At 34.1% G+C, this 24,002-nt stretch overlaps 3 protein-coding genes across 5 annotated transcripts in view; 2 read left to right on the top strand and 1 right to left on the bottom strand.

Moving 5' to 3' along the window:
* Positions 1–321: 321 nt before the first annotated feature.
* spcs1 (signal peptidase complex subunit 1) lies at positions 322–2,458 on the top strand. Its single transcript, XM_051122501.1, has 4 exons — positions 322–606; positions 1,878–1,937; positions 2,024–2,110; positions 2,199–2,458. Exons 1-4 carry the CDS (start codon positions 571–573, stop codon positions 2,322–2,324), a joined length of 309 nt encoding a protein of 102 aa, XP_050978458.1. The 5' UTR covers positions 322–570; the 3' UTR covers positions 2,325–2,458.
* On the bottom strand, positions 2,459–22,302 carry nek4 (NIMA-related kinase 4). 3 transcript variants are annotated; one of them, XM_051122483.1, is made up of 17 exons: positions 22,162–22,302; positions 18,290–18,440; positions 16,135–16,401; positions 15,857–16,054; positions 14,438–14,545; positions 14,144–14,298; positions 13,926–14,058; positions 13,226–13,846; positions 12,696–12,749; positions 10,877–11,026; positions 10,599–10,733; positions 10,411–10,477; positions 7,427–7,536; positions 7,001–7,092; positions 6,598–6,815; positions 6,324–6,457; positions 2,460–3,020 (listed from the first exon to the last, which is right to left on the bottom strand). In XM_051122483.1, exons 2-17 carry the CDS (start codon positions 18,374–18,376, stop codon positions 2,922–2,924), a joined length of 2,628 nt encoding a protein of 875 aa, XP_050978440.1. In that variant the 5' UTR covers positions 18,377–18,440; positions 22,162–22,302; the 3' UTR covers positions 2,460–2,921. The 3 variants fall into 3 exon arrangements, with proteins under 3 accessions (XP_050978441.1, XP_050978440.1, XP_050978439.1); XM_051122484.1 differs by lacking the exon at positions 22,162–22,302 and having other exon boundaries at positions 2,459–3,020; positions 7,427–7,491; positions 18,290–18,571; XM_051122482.1 differs by lacking the exon at positions 22,162–22,302 and having other exon boundaries at positions 18,290–18,571.
* camk1b (calcium/calmodulin-dependent protein kinase Ib) overlaps positions 22,216–24,002 on the top strand; it is a 56,692-nt gene continuing 54,905 nt past the window's right edge. Inside the window, exon 1 of the mRNA XM_051122495.1 lies at positions 22,216–22,338. The gene's annotated coding sequence lies outside the window, so the exon portion shown is untranslated. The remainder of the gene's footprint in view (positions 22,339–24,002) is intronic.

The following is a 24,002-nucleotide window of genomic DNA, read 5'->3' as shown; positions in this document are numbered from 1 at the left end:
CACTGAACGACCCGCCCCTGCACAGAACGAGCCGGTTGTTTGTGACTCGGAGCTGCTGCGCTCATTTCTCAGTGTTATTAAACGTTCGTATGTCCTAGTAACGTTAACGAACCTGGGGGCACTAAACGAACCAAATAACAAAGAGTGAAATTACACAAAAGATTCGAATAACTGAGATGAACGCTAATATGCTGGAGTGAGTGGTTCCCTATGAGTTACAGATCGGATCGTTTGAGCGGTTGATGACGTGCTTAAACACGCCCATGACCATAAATGGTCTGAAATGTGCGACTACATTGCTGCCTGATTAAAAACATACATTTTATTTAATTTAAAATCGCACAGAGAATGCGTTGAGCGCTTATCATCTTATTGTTTAAGCCACAGATGTAATATTCACTCACAAGACATATTTTCCACTTGTCTGCGCAGATCAGACGCATTTTAGCTCCGTTGATGTATTTGAACGGGGTCCTGCGGATCTCTACGTACACACTTTCAAACAGGAAACCATCAGCCTCATCTCAATTATACTAACGTTACTTAACCGCTTTATTTTGTTGTTTCAAAATGCTTCCAGCATTTAAATCCATTCCGTCACATATGGTAAGTCCACGTTTGCGATAAATTACTGTTCGTCTGCATGCATGAGTTAATTTTGTGCGTTCGATGTACTGACATATGTTAGCAGCTAACGCATTAGCGACGGACCTGTTTATTTTAATTATATAAAATAAATATTTTATTCATATTTTTCTACAGTAATGCCAAGTAGTGCTGGTATCAGAACCAAATTGTTTAATTTAAGTGTGCAATCAGCATATTTGGCAGTCACTGACAAAAATTGTGAATGTGACAATAATAATAAAATATTTCTGTCTAAACACACATGCAATATTTATTCCCATATTTATGACATAATTCTTAACATATATTAGTGTTAATGGCTTTACGTGGTTAAAAACGCGCCCTAGTTTACTTTAATATCTGAGGTTTAATTTGCAAATTATACATTTACAGGACTGTGCAGACTGTTTAAAAAAAATATATATATATAATATATGTGTATATATGTATGTATATGTATGTATATATATATGTGTGTGTGTGTATGTATATATGTGTGTATATATATACACTACCGTTCAAAAGTTTGGGGTCAGTAAGACTTGTAATAGTCTTTAAAGAAGTCTCTTATGCTCATCAAGGCTGCATTTATTTGATTAAAAATATAGAAAAAAAAAACAGTAATATTGAAAAATGTTTTTACAATATAAAATAATGTTTTTTTTTTTAACATACTTTAAAATAGAATTTATTCCTGTGATGAAAAGCTGAATTTTTTATCAGCTGTTACTCCAGTCTTAAGTGTCACATGATCCTTCAGAAATCATTCTAATATGCGGATTTATTATTAGAATGATCAATGTTGGATAATATCAACAGTTGCCAAATATTTTTTGGAACCTGTGATTTTTTTTTTTTTTTTTTTTTTTTTTTTTTTCAGGATTCTTTCATGAATAACAAGTTTAAAAAGTACAGTGTTTATTCAAAATATAAATATTTTATAACAATGTAAATTATTTATTATTAACTTTTAATTATTAACTTAATACATCCTTGGCGAATAAAAGTATTAATTTCTTAAAAAAAAAAAGTATATATATATATATATAAAAGTGTATATATATATATATATATATATGTATGTATGTATATGTATATGTGTGTGTGTGTGTGTGTGTGTATATTTTATATATATATATATATATATATATATATATATATAATTTTTTTTTTTTTTACACTGCAAAACCTTTTTTTCACGCAGCCTCATGCAACATTAATATTCATATATTTACAATGCCTATTTGCAGGACTATAAAGGACAGAAACTTGCAGAGCAAATTTTCCAAGGAATCATTCTGGTGTCTGCGGTAAGTAACACTGACAGCACTTTTACTCTTGCAGCCATCACAACATTGTCATTTCTGACCTTCCTCATGTCTGTTTCTCCTTGCAGGTGATCGGCTTCATCTATGGCTTAATTATTCAGCAGTTTGGATGGACGGTTTACATAATGTTGGCTGGATTCACAGTATCGTGCTTGGTACGTCATACGGCTTCCGTTTGCTTAATGTAAAGTTAAAAGTAAAAACCAAACTGTTGTGTGATTGTGTCTGTGTCCTGTTCTTCAGCTCACCCTGCCTCCCTGGCCGATGTACAGAAAAAATCCTTTGAGCTGGCAGCCCGCTTTGCCCGAGACGTCAGGAGAAAACCGTGACAAACCTCAAGAGAGTCAGAAGAAGAAGAAGCACAAGTGATCCACGGCAGAATTTTAGTTTGGATTAGGCACAGCAAAACCATATAAATATACAATAGAAACAGATCTATGAAAACCTATTCATTTTTGTCACTGTTTGAGCATTCGATATGTAATAAAGAACTGTGTTTGGTACATTTGTGTGGCACTTGTTTTTTTTTTTTTTATTTGAGTTTGGTTTGTTGTTGAGCAAAAGAAAGCACAGGGTCCTAAAAATGTCATTTATTATAAATCATTCCTTTTTGATTTACATTATTCGTAATATAAATATAAGGTCCAGGAAATAGAAAAAAGTAAACTATTTTTAACATCTCTTTTGTGATTCAAGATTGCTATCTACATAGCATAGGTTCACATTTGCAATAGAAAAATGTAAGAAAATAACGCTAAAGGTGCATAATAACAGCCGTCTTGCATATCTAGTGTTCAACTCGGTTCTATCACTACACATTTACAAAAGTATTAAAAAAGTAAGCGTGATTGTTGATAGGAGTCTTCAGTGAAGTGTTTTTCTGTTAAGAGCACAAATCTGTCTACTGTCCACCAGCAGTAATGGAGCATCAGTGTTAGACAAGAGTGCATCTCATGTGCATGTGGCTCAGTCTTTGACCGCAACGTCCTCAAAGAACTTCAGCTGCTGGACTTTCATTGCGTACTGCTTGTATTTTTCCTCTCCCATTTGCTCCTGCAGTAAATGCTGGACAGAAAAAGAAAACATTAAAATCTATGTAATATGCATTATAAAAACGTTTTCATTATTTTTTTCCCCCCAATTAGAAAAAAATGTTTCCCCTAAATAGAAAATGTAACAGTATTTTAAAACCAGTATGTCTTGTGTACTAATTACAGAATATTTGTATTTGTGCACAGGATAACTTCAAATTCTGCCTATTTTACAACATATGTGCATACATGAATTCTCCTCTAATGTTAATAATTTTTAAGTATTGTAAATGAGGATCCATCAATTTCCAAAACCTCTTGTACAGATGCAAATCTGTTTTTATGCTGAGGAATCTTGCAACTTGTGCTATAACGTATATACAGGTGAGGTCAAACGTTTACGCACACCTTGCAGAATCTGCAAAATATTAATTGTTTTACCAAAATAAGAGGAATCATACAAAATGCATGTTATTTTTTATTTAATACTGACCTGAATAAGATATTACACATAAAAGACAGTTACATGTAGTCCACAATAATAGCTGAATACATAAAAATGACCCCGTTCAAAAGTTTACATCCCCTTGATTCTTAATACTGTGTTGTTCCTGAATGATCCACAGCTGTGTTTTTTGTTTAGTGACAGTTGTTCATGAGTCCCTTGTTCGTCCTGAACAGTTAAACTGCTGCTGTTCGTCAGAAAAATCCTTCAGCTCCCACAAATTCTTTGGTTTTCCAGCAGTTTGGATATTTGAACCCTTTCCAAGAATGACAGTATGATTTTGAGATCCATCTTTTCACACTGAGGACAACTGAGGGACTCATATGCAACTATTACAGAAGGTTCAAACACTCACTGATGCTCCAGAAGGAAAAACCATGCATTAAGAGCCAGGGGTGAAAACCTTTGAACAAAATGAAGAGGTGTACATTTTGCTTATTTTGCCTAAATATCACAATCTTTCATACTGCTCTTCAGAAGCTACAGAAGTTAAATTTTAGGTTTCACCCCCGGCTCTTAATGCATGGTTTTTCCTTCTGGAGCATCAGTGAGTGTTTGAACCTTCTGTAACAGTTGCATATGAGTCTCTCAGTTGTCCTCAGTGTGAAAAGATGGATCTCAAAATCATACAATCATAGACAACTATCACTAAACAAATAAAACACAGCTGTGGATCATTCAGGAAACAACAAAGTATTAAGAATCAAGTGTATGTAAACTTTTGAACAGGGTCATTTTTATAAACTCAATTATTATTTTCTCTTGTGGACTATATGTAAACATCTTTTATGTGAAGTGTCTTATTCAGGTCAGTATTAAATAAAAAATAACATGCATTTTGTATGATTCCTCTTATTTTGGTAAAATAATTAACATTTTGCAGATTCTTCAAGGTGTATGTAAACTTTTGACCTCAACTGTATGTATAGAATGTCAGCTCAACAAGCCACCCAGAGTATGATGGATTATTTTTTCTTTTTGCATACATGAGGTTTCAGTTTCAAACTACATTTTAAATTTTAAATAAATCTTGGTACAATTATTATTGATGAATCATGATTTGTAGACGAAAATGTCCACATATGCAGATTTCACACACAATTTAGTACACAACCAGTGTTGGGGCTAGTTACTCAAAAAAGTAATATATTACATATTACATATTACTCTCAAAAAATAGTAATGCCTTACTTTACTTTATTACTCCCTGGAGAAAGTAACTAGTTATATTACTAGTTATATTACTAGTTACATTTTTTTTCTTAATTACTCTATAATTGCCTGAGATGCATCAGATGGAGGGAGAAGATACAAAGGAGGAGTGTTCTTTAGGGTCTTTATTACGCCAACAACTGGATATGTTTTTGGTCGATCGGATCACAAGTGGACAATGGAGACACAGTCGTTTACATCTGGCGTTTTAATCCATCTCTTCTGTCCACTTTCGACCACTTCTGACCACATTCCTGCATTTACATACATTACAAACTCAACTGACAGGCGTCTCTCCTGTATGACTTCATGTGATTCTCTTCAGACATTAGAACTGTACATGAATTATGAGCTTCTAGAACGTTTGACCTCCTAACTGAAGATCTTTTTTACAAATATAAACAAAAACAGTATAAATAAAAATAGTCTAAACAAAAGAATAGCTGTATTAAGTGCAAACAATAGTGCAGCCATAATCAAAGTAGGCTAGGCTACTCTCTCAATGTTCAAAGTGCAAATAGAGACCAATTTTTTTAAGCCTGATACAGAGCTATAGACAACTACACAACCTATTATAGGATACATACAACATATATATGTTATGTAGCCTAATTTGCGCGCACTGTGGAACCGCTCTCTAAAAGCGCGTATTAAAATTGCTTTTGAAGGCGTGTGCGCGTTTAACTTTCGGTTTCGTTTTAAGGATCGTGCGAATTCTCAGCGGCGCTGCGCGTGCTTTCTACAATACGAGACATTAATTTAACAAACGAATTTGAAAGTGAGGGGGACACAAACGGGATTTTGAAAAGTGGATGTGGTCAAAAGTGGACAAGCTGAAAACGTTTTACACCCCTATTTACACCTGTACTTAGCATTGTCCACTTGTGATCAGATCGACGCATCAGAAAACGCATGTTAATACCAGGTGAAACAGGGCCTCTAATTCTTGCACAGTACCTCTCTCTGGTCAGTGTCAGTAATCTCAAATCCAAATCCAAAAAAAAAAAAAAGCAGGTGTTCTCAAGTCCAAACTTATTTAATATAATCGCAACATTTTGCCGTCATATAATCGCACAGGCTGACATTGCGATTGCGATACGATTAATTGTGCAGCGCTACTGGGAACCTTCCTCTGAAAAAGAGCTTGCCGTTGTTGACGCTTCCATTTTTCCCCATCTGTCTTTGCGGGTGCCGCTCTGCTGCCGGCTGCCGGGTGTCGACCATTCGGTGATGGTAAATGATACCTCGTGCCAAACCCAGACCAATCACTGTTCCATTCACGCCCCCACCCCTTCCCTTCTGTTCTCTGTGTTGTGTGCCTTGTGTGTGATGAAGGTGCTACTGGCAAATGTAACGCAAGTAACTAGCTCGGGAAAACTGTAATAATATTACCATTTTCAGACGAGTAATGCCTTACACTACTAGTTACTGAAAAAAGTAATATTATTACAGTAACGCGTTACTTTGTAACGCGTTACACCCAACACTGTACACAACACACACAGTTAGTGCATGATACCCATTGTCTGATATCAATTCTGATAAATGACCCATTAGAATAGACTGTTCTGTTTACTTCTAATGTTTTTCTAATGTTCAAAGAGATTTTAGCTAACTTGCCTCCCTCTTGTCTTCATCGTCCTCCTGCATGATGTCCAGGACTCGGTCCAACAGCTTCACCCCGAGTCCTTTAACCACATCTGTGCGCAAGTGCTCGATCACTCTCCTGACCTTTGCTGGACCCGTGCTGTCGTCTAAAAACACAAAGTTAGGAACTTGGACTAAACACAGAGAATTATTTAAAATTATATCCTATTTTAAAGGAATTTGCACATTTGTTTTGTAGGTGAATGTTTAAGAAAAAAAAAAAAAAAACTAAAAACATTATTATTACCCAACGGGAAGCCACTGATTTGAAAATCTCCCTGACTCTCTCTGGATTTCCCATGAAGCATCAGGGTGTCCCTGTACTTCCTGTTTAGTTTGAACTCCGGCAGCGGAGTAGAGAGGCATCTTGGCCCATCTGGCTCAAATGACACATCTCTGGCATCCATGTGTAACGTTTGTGTCATCATTTGGACCAAGTCTTGCATCTCGGTGGTCTCACACTTCCTGTGACAGGAAAAAAAAAAAAGGTGTTTCAACGAGTAGAGAGATGACAGGAAATGACAAATTCAGATTTCTAGAAAAAGGAATACTGACACAGAATATGACCCGTTATTCAGAATTTGTACACAGGACTACATAAATGCGGCCAGTTCTGTCTCATTAGAGCACAGATCAGAGGAAGGTCTCACCGTTCTCTGTAGTCGCCCTCTGAACGCTCAGTGGAGCTGGTGGAGGAACTACACTCGTCATCATCAGACTGTCTCCATGAGCACTTCCTCTCCTGACACACAAAGAGAGCCGAAACAGTTCAGGTAAGAGTCCTTCTGACCGAGTAGCCAAGGATTGACAGTCTAAGGTTATGTTAGTTATTGTGTATTTAAAAGTTTATTTAAAAGATAAATAAAAACTCTGTCATCATTTACTCACCCCTCATGGTTTCATTGCATGGATTTAAAAACAAAAATACACTCAGACATTTCTCAAAATATCGTCTTTTATATTTCACAGAACAAGAAAGGTGATGTGAGTAAATGATGACAGAATTCTCTTATAAAAATGGTCAGTGTATAGTGTTTGACAGTCCGTCCTGAGTCAGCGAGAAGGATCACACGTACCTTTTTTGTTTCCTCGGCTGCGCTGGCGGGTCTTGGGCAGTCTAGTTGGTCTGTCTGCTTACCGTCTAATGAGGGGACATCACAAAGCACCCTTTTGACAGCGGACACAGCTTCAAAGAAAAGAAACTAGGGAATCATATTCAATGAAACTGTACAAAATCTCCTTTCATCTGAATTCATGCATGCAGCACCTGTGGGCTTTGATCATAGTGGGCGGCTCTACAGCCTCTTATGCATTCTAATGGACACATGCACAAACGCCGCGCTTTGATCCACCACAACTCTTCTTAAGGGTGTTATCGCTCTCGAAGCCGCTTTAACACAATGAAAGTCAGACCCCTTTAAGTGGACCAAAAAGTGAACAGTTTGAAATCTAGCATACATATGTCTGGCTGTTTGTATGCAAAAGAACAGTGTGATATTAGTCAGAAAATGGTCATTTTCATGCAGATGTATTTTAGCAGTACTTGTATACTATAGTTTTATACTTGAATTAGCTATTGCTGTTTTCAGGTTTCATTTCATTTTGTAATGTGATTTATTTGTTTGTATGCTGAATTGATTTTTATTTCAGATTTAGTTTTTAGTTATTGCTCAGTTTTGGTTTTATTTATTACCAACTTATTTCAATTAGTTGCAAATGCAACATAGTGTTGTCAACATTTAATATTTTATTTAACATTATTCCATGGAATGTGTGGATACTGGATTCTGATTGGCTGGCAGGTATGCAGTAAAACCGTTTAATGCACAGGTAGGTATAAGTCAGTTTAATCACCGTTCTATATTAATGCGCTGCTTTAATTGATGCATGCAAACGCACAGAGACAGACAGAGAGAGAGAGAGAGAGAGAGAGAGAGAGAGAGAGAGAGAGAGAGAGAGAGAGAGAGAGAGAGAGAGAGAGAGAGAGAGAGAGAGAGACAGAGAGAGACAGAGAGAGAGAGAGATGTCATCGCGCTGCGCACATACATAAACTTGTTGTCAGCGCTTACCCGCGATCCTCATTAATAAAATAGCCTAGATACTAAATCTATTTCATCTCTGTGTCTGATTTGACGCGGGCAGACTGCTAGAGTTGCGTGTCATAACTGACGAAAATAACCGTCTTTTTTACCCATCCGGTCAAATATTGCGCTGCAAAGAGCTATACTACTTTTAACTTGGCAAATGACCATGGAATAAGCGGGATAATCAACGGCTTGTCGTGCATTAAACGGGTCATCGGATGCCCACTTTACACAAGTTGATTTGATTCCTTAGGGTGTTAATGAAAAGTCTATAATACACTTTGGTTAAAAATTCTCAGTGGTTTTGTAAAACAACACCCTTTTTACCTTGTCAAAATGAGCTCTGCAAAAATCATCCTATTCTGAGGGATTGTTCCTTTAAATGCAAATGCTACCACGCTACAATCCATCACGCTCCCTAAGGTCACAAAACTCTGGACTGTTGGTAGTTCCTAGGATAGCAAAGTCCACTAAAGGAGGTAGAGCTTTTTCGCATTTGGCTCCCAAACTCTGGAACAGCCTTCCTGATAACGTTTGGGGTTCGGACACACTCTCTCTGTTTAAATCTAGATTAAAGACTCATCTTTTTAGCCAAGCATTCAAATAATGCATCTCATAAACTTTTCCTGCAGCTATATCTGATCAGATGTTCATTATTAATCTTTTAGCTCTGGTTTAACAAATCTTCCTTTTCTTGGTTTGAACAGCAGCTACGCTAATTATGTTCCTATTTGTTCTCTGTTTTTGCCATGGGATTGACATCCCGTGGTAACTAGGAATTCACAAGCTCCAGAGTTGATCCAAAACACTTAAGAAGAGAAGATGCCAACCCCACAGAGGACTTCAGATGATGCCAACCCGAATTCTGCTACTAATTTATAGTGTTTTTTGTCTGTTTGATTACGTCATTAATTGATCTTTACCACACATCTCTGCCATATGTACATCAAGCTACTACTACATATATTGTAAAAATGTCAATTTGGTGTAAAGCTGCTTTGCAACGATATGTATCGTGAAAAGCGCTGTACAAATACATTTGAATTGAATTGAATAATGAGCTCTGCTCACCCCGCCCCTCTCTTCTCTCTGCTGCTCTGAGAGATTGTTTACTTTAGCCGTGAAACTTGTTAAACAGCACGTTATAAGGAAAGGTGATTGCAGGGATTCATAGAAAAAACCCTTATACTCACTTCTGCTGTAAGTGAAGCTGGATCAGGAATGATTCGCGTGAACACAGACGGATATATGTAGATCGGGAGGCGCATTCCCTTCACAAACAAACGTAATCCACTGCATCTTCAGCGGCTCAGATGTCGGGAGTAAATGACGACCACTATGTTCATTATTACATCCAGCAACACAACACCTCAATCGCTCAATTGAAGATATTCTTGTCTAACTTACATCCCTGCTCCGGCATCAGAACAATGGAGGTTGGACTGTTACAGCTGATCTGAGGTAAGACGCTCATGTCAATCAACTATTGTGGGAGTGTCCTCTGTGGGTGTGACGCCACAACAACAGGCATCTGAGAACGGCTCGATTTGAAAAAGGGATATTATTTTTACAGATTAATTAAAAACCGCTGCATGTGTTTATCATTATAGGGCAGATTTGTACATACACTGCCAACACACATTAATGTTCAAACAACATGTAAAGTGAACTTTGCATCCGATGACCCCTTTAAAGGATTTTAAATGCACTTTGCGGAAGCAAACGGCCACCACTTCACATCAGGCGCTCTTAGCCTCCACATCGTGCATTTAAAATTCTTTAATGCACAGCAAACCATTGATTATCCCTTACTTAGCTTTATTTGCATGTAAACATGCAAATAAAAAAGTGTGTTCAGATCTGGTTTTGGTCCATTTTTGCTGTGACTGGGACTAAGCACACTTTCCATTCATACTGCTGTATTTTGAACATTACATAAAAGTCTGTATAAACGCCATTCAGAGAAATCCACAAACCTTGTTGTCTGGAGTTCTCCTGTAATTGCTTCAGTCTTCTCCTTTCCCTGGCTGACAGTGGACGATTCTGTAAGCAAAGTGATTTTTGCAGCATCAGATCACTGTGTGAATGTATCTGACATACATTTTAATAGGGATTTACTGTATGCAGCAGTTTAATATGGTTTGTACAATCCGTAGTGATTCACCTGCTGCTCTGAAGAGTTACTGGTAGAGGATGAGAGATTGGCAGCTCTGTTTTTCTCTGAGTGTCCTTTCTGTTCGCTGTTTACTGACAGGACATGTTCCGGAAGAGGCGGCAGAGGTCTGGGCACTGCTTTGACCTAAACATACAAACGCTTTAGCGAGTAAAATCAGTGCAGGACAACAGTAATGATATCAAGAGTAACTAAAGTAATTCTGGTTCATGTTAATTACAGTTGTCACTGAGTTCTAAAATACAAGAGTCAAAAAAAAAAATACTCACTTGATGGCTGTTCTGGTCATCGAGAGATTTCTCTTTCTTCCTCTGCCTGCGCTGACGTGACATGGATGGTTCGGAGGAAGAGGAAGAGGGCGGAACAACTGGTCTGCTTTGATCTGAGAGAGCCGGAGTGGACTCTGAATTGGACGGCTCCTAAAATGTCATTATAAATAATGTTTAAACTAGTTTAAAATTTATTTGAAGGATTATGTAAATATTTATAATAAAAATATTAATTAGACATATGTAATATACAGCAACAACAATAAAATATTGATTTGAATTAATAATTTGCATTTGAATCACCAATTTGAAAAACAAACCAAAAACACTTGTGTTTTTACTATCAAGTTTTAAATGATTAAATAATTATAATATTAGTAAAAATAATAATATAAACAAACAAGTAAATATTTTTATTAGTGTTGTCAAACAATTAATAGCATCCAGAACAAATATATATAATATAAATATACACACAAGCATGTATATATTTAAGAGAATATATACTGTATGTGTGTGTGTTTATATACACTACCGTTCAAAAGTTTGGGGTCAGTACATTTTTACTGTTTCTTTTTTTTTTAAGAAATTAATACTTTTATTCACCAAGGATGTATTAAGTTAATAATTAAAAGTTTATTAAAAGTTAATAATAAATAATTTACATTGTTATAAAATATTTATATTTTGAATAAACACTGTACTTTTTAAACTTAAGTACAGTAAGTTATTCATGAAAGAATCCTGAAAAAAAAAAAAAAAAAAAAAAAAAAATCACAGGTTCCAAAAAAATATTTGTCAGCACAACTGTTGATATTATCCAACATTGATCATTCTAATAATAAATCCGCATATTAGAATGATTTCTGAAGGATCATGTGACACTTAAGACTGGAGTAACAGCTGATAAAAATTCAGCTTTTCATCACAGGAATAAATTCTATTTTAAAGTATGTTAAAATAAAAAACATTATTTTATATTGTAAAAACATTTTGCAATATTACCTGTTTTTTTTTCTATATTTTTAATCAAATAAATGCAGCCTTGATGAGCATAAGAGACTTCTTTAAAGACTATTACAAGTCTTACTGACCCCAAACTTTTGAACGGTAGTGTATATTCACAATAAATATACACAGTATACACACATATATTGCGTAAACAAAAACTTTTATTTTGGATGCGATTAATTGTGATTAAATATCAAGAACTAGATTAATCATTTGACAACACTAATTTTTATGTATTTTTATTTTGTTTTTTAATTAATTTTTATTTTATGTGTGTACTGTGTATATTTATTGTGAATATATATAAACACACACACATACAGTATATATTCTGAAAATATTTACATTTATTTCCATGTATTTATTAATATTCATATAATTGATATTTTATGTAAATACTGTTAATATATAAACATAACGCTTTTCTTAAATATATACATGCTTGTGTGTATATATATATATATATATATATATATAATATATTTTTATTGATATAACTGATATTAGATATAAATATATCTGATAAATAAACGTAACAGATTTTTCTTAAATAATGCATGTGTGTGTATTTATATATACATAATACATTTACACAGCACATATATACTGTGTAAACAAAAACTTTTATTTTGGATGCGATTAATCTTTGCAAGCACTACATTATTCCCTATTAATCGTTTAAGAGCACTATTTTTATGTAATATTTAATATAAACATATTAGCTTGTTATTTAAACAGAAACACAAACATGCAAGCAAACAAACAAACAAATAAATGTGCAAACAACTTTTAAAAAACAGTATTTTACCATTAAAATAACAGGAACAGGCTTGAGTAGTTTGTCTGTGGAGTCTAAACTTCCCTGGAATGTAAAGGACAACAAATAGAAGGCCTTTAGAGTAAAGTCAAACACAATAATTTAATAAATATAGATTTATTAAACTCAAAACTGAAAATTCTGTCATCATTTACCCACCCTCCTGTTGTTCCAGATCTGTATGACTTTTTATTTTCTTATGCAAAAGGAGATATTTTGAAGAATGCTGGTAACCAAACAGTTTTGATGACGTTTGACGTCCATTGTATGGACAAAGAAAAAAGAAAAACACTGAGATACTTCTCCAAATATCTTCTTTTATGTAGACAAGGACATAAATCACAGGTTTGGAACACCATAAGGGCGAATAAATGCTGACGAACATTTCATTTTTTTTTTTTGGTAAATTACCCCTTTAACATGTTTCAATTTTTCTTTTAGCGCTGACCATAATATATCGATGTGCATCAGATCAGACAAACCTATCAGAAGCACTGATTAGCTCCATCACAGTAACATACCTCACTCCCCTCAGTTGAACTTCCAGTAGGAGCATCCTTCAGGACACAAGCGCTGCTATGATCATCATCACCAGCTGTTGAAGTTCTTTGTCTCTCTGACTTGTTGTGATGTTGTTCAATAGGCTCACGTGGGACGTCCTCCATCCCCGCCTCCTGCAGAAGCTTCATAGTGTCGTCTTTAAGGTCCATACTTACATCAAGAGCCTTACTCTTGCTTAGCATCTTGGTTCGATCTGCAGGTTTGGGTGCAGTTGAGTTTTGAGATACCAGATCATTCGCTGACATCTTATCCTCCGCTGTTCCGACATCTAATACTTGTTTCGTAAGGCGTGTCTGAGGAGGACCAGGATCTTCTTTCTCGTCTTTGTCTCTCCGCTTGCTCACAGACGGCGGCTTGTGGTTCTGATGGCTGCTGGGTTTGGGCTGAGGTGGTTTGGCTTTTCTCTGTTTCGGTTCCTGGGTTTGGATTTCAATGTCTATGTTGCTAATGGTTGCTGTAGATCGACCTGTTGAGTTAAGAATGTCCCGACTAGGGGATCTGGGGGGCAGGTGTGGATTTGGAGCCACTTTTTCCACTGCACCATTACAGAGTTTGTGTCGGTTCAAGTGGTTTTCTTCAACCTGTTAAATGTGGGAAAATCAAAGCAGATGAACTGAGATCAGTGCCACATACAGGAGAACGTTTCCCATTTCATCATACCTTTTTTCCTCGGGTCTTTGACTCGGAGTTAAGACACTGTGGCTGAACTTCATGATTTGGTTTGGCTGAGGCATCTGATTCGGCACTGATCGCTTTGCTGTTCGCTGCATTTTTCCGTGATTTGGCAGTTTTCCTGTTAGATCAGCAACAGGGCAGATCATTATAAACTATTACAATCATTGCATTTTAACTTTAAAGGTACTAATGAGTGCACATACTCTTTTGTGGCCTCCAGGAACATGGAGATCTGCTGTTTGATGTACGGTTGTCGGAGGATGTGTTTGACGTCCGGCCTGTCCTCTGGTTTCTTACACAGCATCCGCTTGATCAGTTCTCCCAGCTGGGGGTCGTACTTACTCGGCATCTGGGGCAACTGAACATTAAACATTAATAATTAATCATGCTGGAAGGATGAAATAAGTGCTGTCATTATATGAATGGATAGATCTTTAGATTTGATGCATGCACATATTTACATTTCAGTGAAACAGTTGATGAATAGTTTCACATACCTTCCCTTCTACTATCCGATACACAAGAGAATTCATGTCTTTTGCATTGAAAGCGTGTTTTAGAGTTGACATCTCATACACGCAGCATCCCAGCGCCCATACGTCTGACTGCAAACACAAACAAACATAAATAATGATTAATCTAAAACACAAAATATCTTGGTGAAAACATGGCCACCCCAAAATTAAAAAAAAAATTAATAAATAAATAAAATAAATAATAGATCAATTTTGAAAAAAAATAAAAATAAAAAAAAAATAAATATATATATATATACAGAAACGTTTTTTTATCCAGACCATTAAGATTTTGGTCCTAAAAAATAAGAAATTCTCAGACATTTTCAGTTTTAGAGTTTTTTCTAATTCCAATTATTTACATTAATAAATTGTCATTACTATAAAACAGCATATTGTACAGTATTAATGCAGCATAAAAATACTAGCACTATGTAACTATTTTTTTCAACACTGTAAAAAAGGTTTATCTTACTTACATAACATATTTTTGTCTTGTTTCTAGTCAAAATATCTAAAAAAAAATAAATAAATAAAATAAAATAAAAAATTAAGATGCATTTTCTAGATAAGCAGAAAATTTTCTAGATTTTCCAGGACAAAAAAAAAAAAAAAAAACTAAATTAAGAGCAGTTTGCTTAAAATAAGTAAAATGATCTTGTTTTAAGAATATTTTACTTAGCCCATTGGCAGATAATTTTAATTGTTTCCAGGGGGAAAAAAAATAAATGAAGTGCATTTTACTTAAAACAAGACTAAATAGCTTATGTCATTTTGCTTATCTAGTAAATGCATTTTAATTTAAGAATTTGTAGATATTTTGACTTGAAAAAAAGACAAAAAAAGAAGTAAGATAATCCTTTTTTAGTGGATTAAAATAGGGTTTTAAATAAAAATATAATATATAAATAAACCACTGTTCAAAAGTTTGGGTTTGGCAAGATTTTTTTTTATGTTTTTAGCACGTGTCTCTTATGCATCTATTCAAGCAAAAATACAGTAAAATACTGAAATATTATTACAATTTAAAATCACTGTTTTCCATTGTACTATATTTTAAAAAGTAATTTATTTCTGTGATGCGCAGCTGAATTTTCAGCATCATTACTCCAGTCTTCAGTGTCACATGATCCTTCAGAAATCATTCTAATATGCTGATTTGCTGCTCAACAAACATTTCTGATTATTAGCAACACTGAACACAATTGTGCTGCTTAACAGTTACACATTTTCAGGATTCTTTGATTAAAAGAAAGTTCAAAATAACATTACAAAACATTTCTAATTTAAATACATTTGCATTTACAATATTGAGAATTATTACAGTAAAATGTGTTTAATTGTCAAATAAAAATAATAAAACGTAAATTCCAAAATAAATGCATTGTGTCCACGCAGTACCTTGTAGTTGTAGGGTTTGTTGGAGAACAGTTCTGGACTCATGTAGTACGGTGTGCCGATCAGAGTGCTGGCCATGTCGTTCTGATTCTCCAAGACCCGTGCGATGCCCAGATCACCCACTTTGATTATATTGGTCTTGGTCAAGAAGATATTCTGCGTTTTCAGATCTCGATGCAGGATGTGCTTCTCATGTAAGTACTATGGATCAACAAAAATGTACAAACTTCATTATTCGGCTAAAAACTGAATAATCAACAGATGGTCATCGACTTTCTTACCTGGAGAGCCATGGCGATTTGAACAAACCACTCCACAACCTGTCTCTCGGGCAGCAGTTCTCCCTTCTGCTGTTTGAGTCTGTGGTACAGATCTCCTCCCTCACAGAAGCCCATCACGATGTAAAGCTGACAGTCCTCGCCTTCCCACGATTCCCGGTAGGTGACGATGTTGGGGTGCTTGAGCTGCGAGAGGAGCTGCGCTTCCTGCTCCGCGGCTCGACGCTCACGTCTGGAGGATGTTCTCAGGTTCAGCTTCTTGATCACATACTGAGAGAACCATAAGAGATAGTGTGTTAGAACCTCACACATAAACAAAAAAACATGAAGTCTAGTGGAAAATGTCCACACTTTAAGAAGACGCTCTAAAGTTTGTTGTACAAAGAAGCATGTCTGCAATCACATGCGTTAATGCATTAAATCTCACGCCTATTATTTTAGTCCTTTTCAATGTTAAGTTCGACTGAGATCAAAAACGACTGCACTCTACTTTTTTTTTTTTATTTGTAAATTTTCATTATGCAACACACCACATAGAAAACAGTTCAACATGCATGTACGTGTATAAAAGAAAGTGTTTTGGTTGCTGGTAACCTTTTCTTTTAAGATTTTCCACAATTTTAATCACTTTTTCAGTACAACTAAAAGTTAAATTAATAAATAAATGTATTTATTTATTTAAAAAGTAAAAAAATAAATAAATAAATAAAATAAATAATAATAATAATAATAATAATAATAATAATATCTCAAATAATACCAGGTCATACAAACTGCATGTATGATAATTAAATTTTAATTTAAAATGTACACTTTTTTTTTTTTTAATAGTTTCAAATAATTTGAGCACATCACACTGCAGGATGTTAACTACCTTTATAGTCACTGATCAAACAAGTTAATATCAATAACACTAAAAATATACTATATATGTTTAACAGATTGATTTGATTAATATTTTTTCATTCATACACTCCCAGTCAAAAGTTTTTGAACAGTAAGATATTTAATGTTTTTAAAGAAGTGTCTTCTGCTCAAGCCTGCATTTATTTGATACAAAATACAGCATAAGCAGTAATACTGTGAAATATTTTTACTATTTAAAATAACTTTCTATTTGAATACATTTTAAAATTTAATTTATTACAGCAATTTCAAAACTGAATTATTATTATTATTATTATTATTATCAATATTTAAAACAGTTTATTTTGTTTATTTCAGGATTCTTTGATGAATAGAAAGATCCAAAGATCAGCATTTATCTGAATAACATTATACACTATACCATTCAAAAGCTTGAAGCCAGTATTTTTTTTTTTTTAAATAAATTAGAGACATTAATACTTTTATTTAGCAAGGATACTTTAAAGTAATCAAAAGTGATGATAAAAACATTAATAATGTTATAAAAGATTTCTATTTCAGATAAATGATGTTCTTCTGAACTTTCTATTCATCAAACAAACCTGAACAAATTCTACTCAACACAAATAATAAAATAATAATAATAATAATAATAATAATAATAACTCTCTCTCTCTCTCTCTCTCTCTCTATATATATATATATATATTTTTTTTTTTTTAAGCAGCAAATTAGAATATTAGAATGATTTCTAAAGGATCATGTGACTGGAGTAATGATACTAAAAGATCAGCTTTAAAATCACAGCAATAAATTACATTTAAAAAAATACTCAAATAGAAAAGTTATTTTGAAAAGTAAAAAATATTGCTGTTTGCTGTATTTAGGATCAAATACCTGCAGGTTTGGCGAGCAGAGGAGACTTAAACTATTAAAAACATTATTGCCTTTGTCTGGTAGTGTACAGTATATATTTGAACGTACATGATCATGTTAATGTGAATCGTCCAACAGACTCATAATTTGCCTCTTAAATGATTAGTTACTATAAAAGTGTTATGCACAGTGAATATTAAACGCATTTTACAGTTATTGAAAATCCCAAGGTTTTGAGTAAAATACGCAAATGCACATTTTGATAGAAGAGGCTAACTCCCATCAGTAAACAAAACAACCACAGAGTCTGTTATTAAAAACAAGACATTAGTTGAGCTGGGCGATTAGTTAAACACATAAACAGCAGCGGTGTGCACAGCTCTGCACAATCTCAGACACACATGCAGAACTCTACCTGTTTTCGGTCTGATCTGTGTCTGACCAGATTCACCTCCCCATAGCTGCCCTTCCCCACCACCCTCACGAACAAGTAACTGTCCATGATCCTCCGTCCACAGCCGCCGTCTGTGTCACATAGCGAGTGCTTTTGTGCCCTTCCGCAGAAGCTGAAACACAAGCAAGAGCGTTATTCTCTGATTTGTCTGTTTCAAACTTGTTTCGGGAGACACAGAGCACAGGAAACAGCCGAGCGCAGCTTCAGCGTCACCAGGCAACTGAGCGCATTAACACTACGCGCTCCGGATGAATGTACGTGCGCTTTGAGAACAGCGGCCTCTACAGGCGCAGCGACACATGACACATGACGATCAGAGCTGCAGACATGTGTTGACAGTGCTGCTTTATGCCACAATCATTATCATCTACATAATCTTATCTTGGGGAAATATTATGAAGATTAAGGTTCTACGTTAATGCTAATTAGCCTGTAGCACAAGTCAAAAAATATTTCACCAGTAGGTGGCGTAATGTTTTTATTCATGTTTTAACTATTTTGTGGAGCATAGGTAAAGACCAGTAAAATCATCCATAGTTGAACAAACAACATTTTAAAATTTTATGAAATTTAAAATCAGTGGAAACACAAACTTGAAAATCTAAAAATACATTCACCTACACTACCAGTCAAAAGTTTTTGAACAGTAAGATTTGTAATGTTTTTTTTTAAAGAAGTCTCTTCCCCAAGCCTGCTTTTATTTTATCCAAAATTAAGCAAAAACAGAAAAAATGTGAAATATTTTTACTATTTAAAATAACTGTTTTCTATTTGAATATATTTTTAAAATGTTTATTAAATATAATTTAATCTTGAGATTTTTTTTTTTTTTTTTTTTTTTTTTTTAAGCAGCAAATTAGAATATTAGAATGAATTCTAAAGGATCATGTGACTGGAGTAATGATGATAAAAATTCAGCTTTAAAATCACAGGAATAAATTACATTTTAAAAAATACTCAAATAGAAAAGTTATTTTGAAAAGTAAAAAATATTGCTGTTTGCTGTATTTAGGATCAAAATTTAAAATCTAAAAATACATTCACCTACACTACCAGTCAAAAGTTTTTGAACAGTAAGATTTGTACTGTTTTTTTAAAGAAGTCTCTTCCCCAAGCCTGCTTTTATTTTATCCAAAATTAAGCAAAAACAGAAAAAATGTGAAATATTTTTACTATTTAAAATAACTGTTTTCTATTTGAATATATTTTTAAATGTTTATTAAATGTAATTTACTCTTGAGATTTTTTTTTTTTGTTTTGTTTTAGCATCATTTCTCCAGTCACACAATCCTTCAGAAATCACTCTAATAAGCTGATTTGCTGCTCAAAACATGTATTATTATTAGTACACTGTAAAAAACAATTGGTTGAGTCAACTTAAAATAATTTGTAACCTGGCTGCCTTGAAATTTTAAGTTCAGTCAACTCAAAAACAGTTTATTCAACTTGAAATGTTAAATTACACTAAGTGACAACTTAGATATTTGAGTTGAATCAACTAAAAATTTGAAGGCAGCTGGGTTACTTACCCATCTGTTACGTTTAGCAAACACAAATATAAGTTGTAACTTAGTACAACTTAACATTTCAAGTTGACTAAACTTATTTTAGTTGACTGAACTTAACATTTTAAGGCAGCGGGGGTAACAAATTACTTTAAGCTGACTCAACAAATTGTGTTTTTTATTTTTTACAGTGTAGTAGTAGTATTAGTAGTATTTTATTAGTATTATTATTATTATTATATTGAAAACAGCTGAGTAGAATTGTTTCAAGTTTCTTTAATGAATAGAAAGTTCAGAAGAACAGCTGAAATAGAAATATTTTTAATTTATTATAAATGTCTTCATCACTTATCATCACTTTTAATCAATTTAAAGCATCATTGCTAAATTAAATTATTCATTTATATAATTTCTTTCCAAAATAAATAAATAAATAAATAAATTAATTAATTAATTAATTAATTATACTGACTCCAAGCTTTTGAATGGTATAGTGTATAATGTTACAAAAGCTTTTTATTTAAGATAAATACTGATATATGATAAATAATAATAATAATAGTTTCTTGAACAGCAAGTCAGCATATTAGAATGATTTCTGGAGGGGAAAAATTCAGCTTTGATCACTGGAATAAATTACTTTTTACAACATATTCAATAGAAAACAGTTATTTAAAATAGTAAAAAAATATTTCTAAATTGTTTTGCTGTACTTTGTATCAAATAAATGCAGGTTTGGTGAGCAGAAAAGACTTCTTTCAAAAACACTAAAACTCAAAAACTTTTGACTGGTAGTGTACATTAAAAAAAAACTATAAATTTAGACATGCATATTTTTGTATGTCATATACCATTCTAATATGCTGATTTAGTTCTCAATAATTAATAATGGTTCTTATTATCAACACTGAAAACAGCTTTTGCTGCTTAATAACAACAATACATTTTTTTTTTTTTTTTTGTATTTTTCAGTTCATCTGAATGGATGTGCAGCGTACTTGTATTTGACGAGCTGTAAACTCTAGTGTGAAGGCACACGACTAGCCGTCGCTTTGTCTCACACACACGCAAAGAAAGACACAGAGCGACAGAGTCTTACAGAGTGCTACGTGTAAACGATATTCTTTGTTGTATTTTCCTCTCAAAACAACGGAGCTCCTTTGGAATACTTCAGCTTTTAAGAACTGCTGGTTTCTTCAGTAGTAGGCGGAGCTAATGTGCAAACAGAATCTCATTGGCTGGCGCTCACCTATTATCGTCCCTGTTTTGATTACAGCAAATCAGTTCGTGCGAACGCAGACAACGTGATTAATATTCATGAACCCAGCAGCTCATTAAACCTTAGTGTGTTTAATATTGTTATTAATAGTAGAATTCGTGGTAGTAACAAGACGTTCATAGAAACACTAAATTACAAACAATATCAGCACCAGTCCTAAGTTCAGTCAACATGACAAACATGCATTCATACATGCTTATTCTAATTACTGAAGTTCTAATGGCTAAAGTTGAATGCTAATTATAATTATAATATTATATCAGATATTTAATATTAGTCTGGTGAGTAAACTAAAAATGTAATTAATTTCATTAAAACTTCATTCATATTGGGGTCATCCAAGTTATTTAATATATTTAATATTTGTTTTTTTTTTTTTTTTTAAAAGCAACACAATAGTTACTTTCCCTGGTAATTAGTTACTTTTATAATGATGTAACTCTGTTACTAACTCAGTTACTATTTGTGAGAAGTAACTAGTAACTATAACTAATTACTTTTCAAAGTAACATTCCCAACACTGCCCACAACAACATTAAAATAGTGTAGATTAGTGTACAATGTTTTATATTTATTTTATAGTTATATTAAATTAGATTTTTTTTAAAGTAACGCAGTAGTTACTTTCCCTGGTAATTAGTTACTTTTATAATGATGTAACTCTGTTACTAACTCAGTTACTATTTGTGAGAAGTAGTAACTATAATTACTTTTTTAAAGGTACGTGCCCAACACTGGCTTTAAGATTGATAAATAAAATGATTTCTGAAGGATGATGTGACACTGAAGACTTGCAGGAGTAATTACATTTTAAAAATATTCAAATAGAAGACAGCAATTTTGAATTGTAACAATATTTCAGAATATTGCCGTGTTAACTGTATTTACTTTTATGTCAGCTGAACGTGATCGAGGGAGAGAGATTTCCTTAAACAAACTTCCTCGTCAGCACATCCAGAGCTCCGAGGAATAAAGATATGAGATAAAGCCGGCTATAAGATCACATTCTAGGAACACGGATTGGGACAGACATAACCCCGCCCCCTTACCTGCGAGTCAGCGATGTCTGTCATCTGATTGGCGCAGAGCATCCGGGCTGTGACGTCAGGGAGGCGCTGAGACTGGGTCAGCCCGAGGAAGCAGCAGTCAGATCTCAGCGAGACCAGCGCGAGCACCGCCTTCGTATTCCGGCACCAGACGCGCCTCTGCAGCTCCGACACACACAGGTACCGACACACACCGCATGTTAACGCTGTACCGAACACGGAATGCTGAGGACAGGCGTGCGTGATCGAGAACTGCCGCTGCTTTCCGCAACATATCAGCCGTGTAGTAGCCTGTCATGCTGGCTTTAATATATCGATGTCATGTAATGTAATACATGTGTGCATGCGTGTGCATGTTAATAATAACGATGTGCATCGCAAACGCAGCCTAGTCTGACAGATTAAGAGCTTACAGTCTTAGTTTGTGTTAGCTGGTTGTCTCTACCCCACATGACTTTATGATGGGTTAGTTATCTCACTCAATCAGAGGGTGGATGTGGTCAACCGCTCCTTTAGGTCTGTCAGTGCTCTGAAACTTTGATAGCTGATGGTTTGATAGTATATAACGGATGGAAACGACAATACCCTGAGGTGTCCTCTTCTTTTTTTGTGTTGTACTGAAAATTCTGCAAGTTTAAAACTCAAATCATATCCCCAAAGCATTTAAGGTAACTAAATCTGAACTTCTGCAACATTCTGATATCAGAAAAATTAACGTTTCAGCAGATGATCTGCCTTTATTAATCAGTATTTGTTAGTGGCATTAAAATTGATTTGATGTCAGTCCATGCTGACATCCAGACAGTGTTTATATCTGGTGTTATGACTTGCCACAATGTAATTCAGACAGTTTCCTCAAAAGTGGCACTTGCTTAGCAAAGTGATTTATTTTATTTAGCATGAGAACATTTACCAAAAAAGTCTTATAGTAGCAAAAAAAGACTATTTAATTCTGAAAGATGGTAAAAATAGAGATGCACTGATAGAACTTTTGGCTGATATGATAATCAATCATCCTTTTAGTGCTGTCAAATGATTAATCCGACGCATCCAAGGTTTTTGTTTGCATAGCATATGTGTGTGTACTGTGTATGCTTGTATATATTTAAGAAAAATATGTTATGCTTATATATTAAAAATATTTATAATATCAGTTATATGAATTTAAATATATGGAAATACATGTAAATATTTTTTAAAATATACCGTTTGTGTGTGTCTGTATATATACATAATAAATATACACATACACACTTATATTATGCAAACATAATTTCATTTTGGATGCGGTTAATCGTTTGACAGCTCTATATATGAAAGCTGATAAGCAATATATCGGCAGATAAATCTACTTTGAACTTGTTAAAAATGCCTGACCTTTAAAACTCTTTAAATATACCATATACAATTTCCATATCTGACCAATAACACTAACATCAAAAATGTACATTTATTGGCTGATACCGATAAAAATTGTAGATAAATTATGACTTCTCATCCCATTTAAAATGTATGAAACCACACTGACCATAAAAGGACAACGCTTGCTTCTAATAGGCTGAAAATGCTTAATGTTTTAGTTTCATCAGTGTTTTCTTATCTTAACATAACATCTTTTAACCAGTCAATCAAGTGCTTCCACATGTGCACCCTTTCTCTTTCAGCCTATTAGCTTTTCTTTTCTGCATTTTTGTGCTATTTCCTCCTCTTGGCCTCAGCCAGCGATGGCATGATTTGAAGCACTTTGGCTGTTTGAGTTCCTCATTTGAACATTTTTTTTAGGGATCAGACAGCCTGCTGGCTTTAGCAGTTAATAATCTCAGATGTAGCTGGTAACAGTCTAT

Source organism: Labeo rohita, chromosome 11 (assembly GCF_022985175.1).
Source record: "Labeo rohita strain BAU-BD-2019 chromosome 11, IGBB_LRoh.1.0, whole genome shotgun sequence".
NCBI classification, from domain to species: Eukaryota; Metazoa; Chordata; class Actinopteri; order Cypriniformes; family Cyprinidae; genus Labeo; species Labeo rohita.
The sequence above is the reverse complement of the archived record's forward strand: the minus strand, read 5'-3'. Positions and strand labels throughout refer to the sequence as shown.

Bases quoted from the DNA above. Each gene is read 5' to 3' on its own strand.
- nek4 (XM_051122483.1), bottom strand. From the start codon at position 18,376: ATGGACAGTTACTTGTTCGTGAGGGTGGTGGGGAAGGGCAGCTATGGG. The intron at 11,027-12,695 runs GTAAAATACTGT...ATGACATTTTAG, and splicing joins CTGTTCCTGTTATTTTAATG to GAGCCGTCCAATTCAGAGTC. The intron at 7,537-10,410 runs GTTTGTGGATTT...TTTTCTTTGAAG, and splicing joins GGAGAACTCCAGACAACAAG to CTGTGTCCGCTGTCAAAAGG.
- spcs1 (XM_051122501.1), top strand. From the start codon at position 571: ATGCTTCCAGCATTTAAATCCATTCCGTCACATATG. The intron at 607-1,877 runs GTAAGTCCACGT...GCCTATTTGCAG, and splicing joins AATCCATTCCGTCACATATG to GACTATAAAGGACAGAAACT. The intron at 1,938-2,023 runs GTAAGTAACACT...TTCTCCTTGCAG, and splicing joins GAATCATTCTGGTGTCTGCG to GTGATCGGCTTCATCTATGG.